This window comes from Phragmites australis, chromosome 5 (genome assembly GCF_958298935.1).
Source record: "Phragmites australis chromosome 5, lpPhrAust1.1, whole genome shotgun sequence".
Classification (NCBI taxonomy): domain Eukaryota; kingdom Viridiplantae; phylum Streptophyta; class Magnoliopsida; order Poales; family Poaceae; genus Phragmites; species Phragmites australis.
Window position 1 is genome coordinate 4,706,168 of NC_084925.1, and position 7,111 is coordinate 4,713,278.

General features: G+C 43.6%; 1 protein-coding gene across 1 annotated transcript; it reads left to right on the forward strand.

Annotated features, from left to right (window-relative positions):
• Positions 1-4,372: 4,372 nt before the first annotated feature.
• On the forward strand, positions 4,373-7,111 carry LOC133918527 (protein TIC 21, chloroplastic-like). The gene is made up of 4 exons (XM_062362432.1): positions 4,373-4,696; positions 5,504-5,761; positions 6,065-6,268; positions 6,844-7,111. The coding sequence occupies exons 1-4, from the start codon at positions 4,436-4,438 to the stop codon at positions 6,955-6,957; spliced, it is 837 nt and encodes a 278-aa protein (XP_062218416.1). The 5' UTR covers positions 4,373-4,435; the 3' UTR covers positions 6,958-7,111.

The following is a 7,111-nucleotide window of genomic DNA, read 5'->3' on the forward strand; positions in this document are numbered from 1 at the left end:
TTGCGAAGCTATGTCAGGAATTAATTAGCAAAGACACTGAAGCTACAAGCTGAAATTTAGGGTATTCAACTGGTTATGCTGTTGGATTTTAGGAGTTCTCACACCTTCTTAAGTTCCACAATTGCATCCCAGTTACAAGGAGTAACTTCTCTAGCTCAGCCTCTGCATGTTAAGGTTGCAAATGAGCACATTCTGAATTGTGAGCAGGAACTCAGTAATTCTCCCTGGTCCATACAAGGTGCAATATTCAACACTCCATTCAAGATTCTTCCCTTGCATTCCTGTGGAGCCATAATTGGTATGGACTGGCTCAAGGTGTTGAGTCCGATGAAGGTACATTGGGGTTGCAAGCAATTGTCAATTCCATATAATGGCACATGGCTAACTCTGCATGGCATATTGCCTGGCAAACTGGAGTGCTCTGCTATTGAGCTGGTGGCCATTTCAGATACAACACAGTTGCCGGTTCCAATCGCTGTTCTAGCAAAAGTTTATGTTATCTTGGACCAGTTCAAGGACGTTGTTGCAGAACCACAAAGCTTGCCACCACAATGCTCTTGTGATCACAAGATTCCATTCCTCGTTGGAGCCCGACCTGTTCAAATCAGACCTTACCATTATCTGTCGGCTTTGAAGTCTGAAATTGAACAACAGGTGAAGGACATGCTCATCCAAGGACTTATATAGCACAACAACAATGAGTTTTCTTCTCTGGTCCTCCTGTTCAAGAAGGATTGGAATTGGTGTTTCTGTGTCAATTACTGGTAGTTAAATGCCTTATTCGTCAAAATCAAATACCCTATGCCCGTTATCGATGAACTCCTCGATGAGTTGTCAGGAGCACACTGGTTCTCCAAGTTGGACTTGTGTTCGGGCTATCATCAAATCCGCCTGCACGAAGGAGAAGAATTCAAGACCACGTTTCAAACGCACTCTGGCCCACTACGAGTGTCGTGTCATGGCCTTTGGCTTATGAGGCGCACCAGCCACATTTCAGAGTGCAATGAAAAATACTCTCTCCCCATTGCTCCGCAAATGTGTGCTCGTGTTATTCGATGATATTTTTATATATAGTTCTTCCTTTGCTGAGCACCTCCTACATATTGCACAAGTATTACAGCTTCTTCATGCGGAACAGTGGACTGTCAAGTTATCTAAATGTGCACTTGCGCAACAGCGGATATCTTACCTGGGGCATGTGGTCAGCATTGAGGGAGTTTAGACAAATGAATTGAAGATCACTGCACTCCACGATTGGCCAACACCATCTTCAGTGAAGGAATTGTGAAGTTTTCTGGGTTCGACAAGCTATTACCGCAAATTTGTTCGTCAATTTGGGTCAATCAACTGCCCGCTGACCGATCTCTTACGCAAGTACAAGTTATTCATTTGGACTTCACAATGCAGACACTCATTACTGATCCCGTCCTTGTATTGTCGGACTTCACCAAACCATTCAATATTGAGACTGGTGTCAGCAATTCCAGTGTAGTCGCGGTGCTTATACAGAGTGGCCATCCTCTCGCCTTCATCGGTAGTCTCTAGGGCCTCCTACTCGTGGACTCTCGTTGTATGAAAAAGAATACTTGGCAATCCTCGTGGCCATTGAGCAGTGGCGTCCGTACCTCCAACTGGGCGAATTCACCATCCATACAGATTAGTGCAACTTGGCTCACCTCAATAAGCAGCGGCTCCATTACTCCATGGCAATAAAAGGTTTTTACCAAGCTCTTTGGGCTTCAATATCGTATTGTGTATAAGAAAGGATCTATCAATCATGCCGCGGATGCCTTATAGCGTAATCCTCGATTGGATAGCGGACTGAATGTCATTTCTCACTGTCAGCCAAGCTGGCTCAGAGGTGCTCGCTAGCTACAACGACGATGCCCGTGCGACCAAATTGCTGGTGGAATTGGCTTCGTCTGGCTCTAACATTAAGGGATACACTCTCAATCAAGGTGTTATTTGGTACAATAAACAAATTTGGATCAGCCACAATGAAGCGTTGCAGCACTGCATCATACAGGCACTTCACAGCAACCTGATTGGTAGCCATTCAGGTTTCCTAGTTACTCACTGTCGCATCAAAAAGATCTTTGCTTGGCATGGTATGAAAGGACAGGTCCATTATTTCGTGACTTCCTATTAGATTTGCCAACAAGCGAAGCCAGACTGTGCTAAATACCACGGGTTGCTCCAGCCATTGCTGGTTCCAACTCAATTGTGGCAGATTATCTCACTTTATTTTGTTGAAGGCTTGCCTCGTTTGGGTTGTTTCAACGCCTTACTAGTCTGATTGACAAGTTCTCTAAATACAACCATTTCATTCCTCTGACGCATCCCTTCACAATAGTTCACATCGCCAAGGTATTCCTTGATTTTGTTTATAAACTCCATGGGTTGCCGCTACCTATCATTTTTGACAGGGTTCGCATCTTCATGAGCGTATTTTGGCAAGAGTTGTTCCGCTTGGCCAGCACGCAGCTGCAGATGAGCTCCGCCTACCACCCATAAACAGATGGTTAGACGGAGCGCCTAAATCAGGGTGTGGAAACCTTTTTGCGATGCTTTATCAGTGCTTGTCCAACCAAATGGAGACAGTGGATCGCAAGCTGAGTTTGGTATAACACGGGTTTCCATTCTACATTGAACAAGTCTCCCTCTGAGGTCCTATATGGCCACAGTCCCTGCCAATTGGGCATTGAAGTGCCAGATTCTGCTCAATTCACAGAATTATCGACTTGGCTCGATGAGCGTGCTTTGACGAACCGCTTTCTACAGTAGCGTCTTCTTTGAGCACAACAGCGCATGAAACTACATGCAGACAAGAACTGATTCGTGTGCCAATTTGATGTTGGTGACCTTGTCTTTTTGAAATTACAACCTCATGTGCAGTCGTTAGTGGTAGTTCACACCAATCACAAGTTAGCTTTCAAGTATTTTGGTCCATTTCGTGTTCTGGAGCGGATTGGACTAGTGGCATACAGAGTGAAGCTCCCACCTTCAAGCGATTCATCAATTTTTTCATGTTTCGTAATTGAAAGCTGTTGTCGGAGCCAAGACTCGGGTACTTTCAGAGTTACCTTTACCTGACTGTTCTTTTCAGGTTCCAGAACTTGTGTTGCAGAGGCGTATGATCGCTCGGGGTGCTTCTACAATTGCTCAAGTCTTGGTGAAATAGTATACTTCGTCACCAGAGCTGGCCGCTTGGGAGGACGTGGAGGCACTTCATCAGCGTTTTCCAATGGCGCCTGCTTGGGGTCAAGCAGGCTCTAAAGAGGGAGGGGGTGTTAGTGACACCAGCCAAAAGACACAAGACAAGAAAGAAGGAACGAAGGAGAACACCAGGCCCAGGAGATCGGGCTATCCATCGAAGCTGAACCAACTCATCTCAAGCCCAAATTAGGTCCAACAGTAACTTTGGGCAGGGCCCATGTAAGAGAGGAGAGGATAAGTAGCTGAGAGGAGAACAGAGAGGCATGATGAATCGAGATGTCTGAATCTAAACCTTATAATTCCTCTCTGAAACTCTAAACCCATAACCCCATCTCTCCGCCTCTATATGTGTTATGTTCTTGTGATGTTCTTCTGTTCTTCTTTCGATTCCTGCTAGTTCTTACGAGAAGCCCTCACAAGGGGTTATTTAGATGCCGGTGGACGCTCACCTTGCACGGGATTGAAGCGGTAGCAGGAGGTGTGGACCATGTGGTCGCGGTGTGGTCAAACATAGTTTAGATGGAACTTTTTTATTATTCTATTTTTAAATAAAAAATACAAGTATACATGTTAGTTTTAAAAAACTACAAATCTAGACTATTGTTGGCTATCCAACATGTGATAGGTTTAAAAATTAAAAAATTAGTTCTCATGCTCTTAAAATTCAAAACACTATCGAAATCATCTTGAAAAACACTAAAATAATTTTATGATGCAGAGAATGCTATCATCTAACTTAAAAAAAATCAACTCAAATATTTACTTGTGCAATACAAACCAAAAAAAATTCAAGGATTTGAAATTTGTTTTTTATTTCTCATTGTACATATCATATTTTTATCTAAATTTGTTTTGAGAGCTAATGATAACATCATCTATATATTTTTTAGAATTTTTTTGATTATTTAGATAGTGTTTTGAATTTTAAGAGCATTGGAACATATTTTTTATTTTTTTTAAAATCTGTTGCCCGTCACGCGACATGTAGATTTGTAATTTTTATTTAAAAATATAAAAATAAAAAAGTCCCAGTTAGATAAACCGGGCTTGCCAGGGCTTCGTAGACCCATGGTTAGATCTATTGGGCCTCGGCCCAGATATGTTTAACCGGACCCAAGGTTAGACTAGACTCGATTAGTTTTGTACAACCCAGAGAGAAAAGACATCGCCCAACGGCCCAGCTGAGCATCGGAAGTGGGGACAGCATCGCCATCGCAAAATGCAGGCGCTCCTACTCCCGGCGCGGCCTGCGGCGCCGCCGCCGCCGGCGGAGATGCTCCGGGGGCGTGCGCTTCCCGCGTCCGCGTCACAGGTCCGCCGTCCCCTCCTCGGTGCCGCCGGGCGACTTAGCTGCGGAAGCGCTTTGCGGCGCCTTACCGTGGCGGCGGTGGCGGCGGCGGGGTCGGCGTCCTCGTCGGGTCCGCTCTACCCGACGCCACCACCAACCGAGCAGGAGGTTGAGAGGGTCAAGCTCGAGCAGGTGCTTCGCTAGTTCTTTCTCCTTTGATTTATCGACCCTCCGTGCTGTGCTCGGTGAGTGAAGTAGGGTTTTGGGATAGCTTTGTTGAGGAATTGTACGTTCTTGGCTACCTATGTGAGAATTTGAAGCTTGATTCGTGAAGAAAGGCATGTGTTTAGGGCGTTGAGTGAGTTGTTTCTGATACGTATCCAGGACAGAGGAATTGCTAACTTCGGGATAATGGATTGCGATTCAACTTGCAGGGATCTATCTCAGTTTATATCTTGTCCGATAGTTGATCACTCTCCACAGTAGCATCGGTCTGTCATCAGAGAACTGATCGATTGGTGATTTTGCAAGTGTGTAACGTAACATCTGGTTGAAACAGGAACTTATAGCATGTCTTGTTGCATGTGTGCTTTCCGTTTGAAAATTTGTGTGGTCTATCTGGTTAAGAAATGGCCTGGGTGTTTAGTGAAGGCGCGCTTGACTTCTTGAGTAGTCCTGCATCGCGCTCTCATTGAGATTTCATATCTTGTGGTACTAACGCTCGTCACTTGACATGAACAGCATACTTTTATCTCCGTTGTTATTTACCAGTACTACTTATACAAACCCATAATATTAATCTTGTTTTGTTGAAGATGCACTCCTTTTAGTATAGCGTGGTGATTAAGCTGCTTAAGTTTAGTTTTGAAATTATTGTTTCTTCACATGATTTAAAATGATTCCGCATTTTCTTGCTTATCTCTAAATGGTTTGACACATGTACCATGTTTCTGAAATATTGGCCTTTCTATATTTCTTTTCTATGGACAAATTGGACAGGTTATGAAGAGACTAGAGAAAACAGCAAGGTATTTCAAGAATTTGGGTACCCTAGGGTTCTGGTCCCAGTTGGTATGCACAATTGTTTCTGCTGGAATTTTGTCTTTCTCTACAGTTGTAACAGGGAAGGTGACAGCACCCTTCACATTCTATGCCACCGCTGCTGGTATTGCTGCTGCCTTTATTTCAGTCTTCTGGTCATTTGGTTACATCCGTCTCTCTGAAAGGCTCAGAAAAACAGCAAAAGAGCCCGCAAAGGTACTCTTTTTTCTCAATATCCCTGTTTTTACATTGTTAGCAGCAGAACATGAACTATTTCACATGAAAAGTGTATTATGCTTCATTGCCCCACTGCCTGTCTCATCTCTTTTACCTGCTTACCGCCATTCTCGATACCGTTATTCGATTACTGAACTAGTGTTTTTGCATCATGTTGTTCATTACAAGGATATCTTCTACCAGCTTTTGGACTTTGTATTTTAGATAACTTTGCATGGCAAGCTTGATATGATTCTTCAGATATACTTTCAAATTAAAATAAATTTGTGAATTGCTTTCCAGGCTCCTCCACGCGCCAATGTTGTTAAGAGTCTGAAAAATGGCATTCTGCTTAATATTCTCGGTATGGGCGCTGCTGTTCTCGGCATGCAGGCAACTGTTGGTGCTTTGGTAGCAAAAGCTCTCACAACCTCTCCTGTACCCTATTATCAGGCTGCATCCCCTGGCCAGAGCTCTGTTTTGGCTTTAGATGTTTTCCTAGTTCAGGTACTGCATTGTTTGTTAATCTTACCATTTCCTATGAACCATTGTCTTATCAAATTTTGCACCTATAACCAGTCCAACAGTGTCATTCTCTCATTTTCATTATTATCTTAAGCGGCCTTGTGACCTTGATTGTTGACTAACTTCATTCTACCTGAAAAGAATACATCTGTAGGATTTAATTAATGTATGGACAGTGAAAACACATTTCTGATATTCACCATATTAGCATCTGCTTCACACCATTTTTGTCTGGGGACATGGTTTTAATAACCCCATGGTTACGTCTCACCTTACATTGTTAAGGCGTGGCGCCCTCATATCTTGGAATAACACCAGAAAGATTATCGGACAATCTGAATAGTGATAGAACTTGGAAATTAGAATCCTTTCATCACCTGCTCAAAATCATATTAGTATTGCCTTTTCTTAGGCAGTTCAAATTTATAGTTGAAGGTCTAACATGCTACAGTGGAAATGCATTACTAGTTGTCTATTTGCTGCTTATCATTGTACCTATCAGTCTGTTATTACAAAGCCACTAACCATGGTCAATCCTCATCCTGATCCATGAGCAGGCATCAGCGAACACCATCCTGTCGCATTTCCTCGGTCTAGCAAGCTCTCTGGAGCTGTTGCGCTCCGTGTCGCTGCCTCCAGCAGAATCTGCCCCGGCCCCTGCTCGGGCCTGAGCCATGGCATGTCAAGAAATACCTGCACTCCTCGGCTCTGCAGTTGTTTTGCCCCAGAATCGGTATTGTACGCAGAACTAGCAATCTCATTTATTTTATGTTGTTCAGCTAAGATAAATAATTCACGCGGCATGAGCTGTTTGGTTTGGATGAA

Excerpts from the sequence above, each read along its gene's own strand:
- LOC133918527 (XM_062362432.1), top strand. The coding sequence starts at position 4,436 with ATGCAGGCGCTCCTACTCCCGGCGCGGCCTGCGGCGCCGCCGCCGCCG. Across the intron at positions 4,697-5,503 it reads AGAGGGTCAAGCTCGAGCAG|GTTATGAAGAGACTAGAGAA; the intron begins GTGCTTCGCTAG and ends CAAATTGGACAG. Across the intron at positions 6,269-6,843 it reads TAGATGTTTTCCTAGTTCAG|GCATCAGCGAACACCATCCT; the intron begins GTACTGCATTGT and ends ATCCATGAGCAG.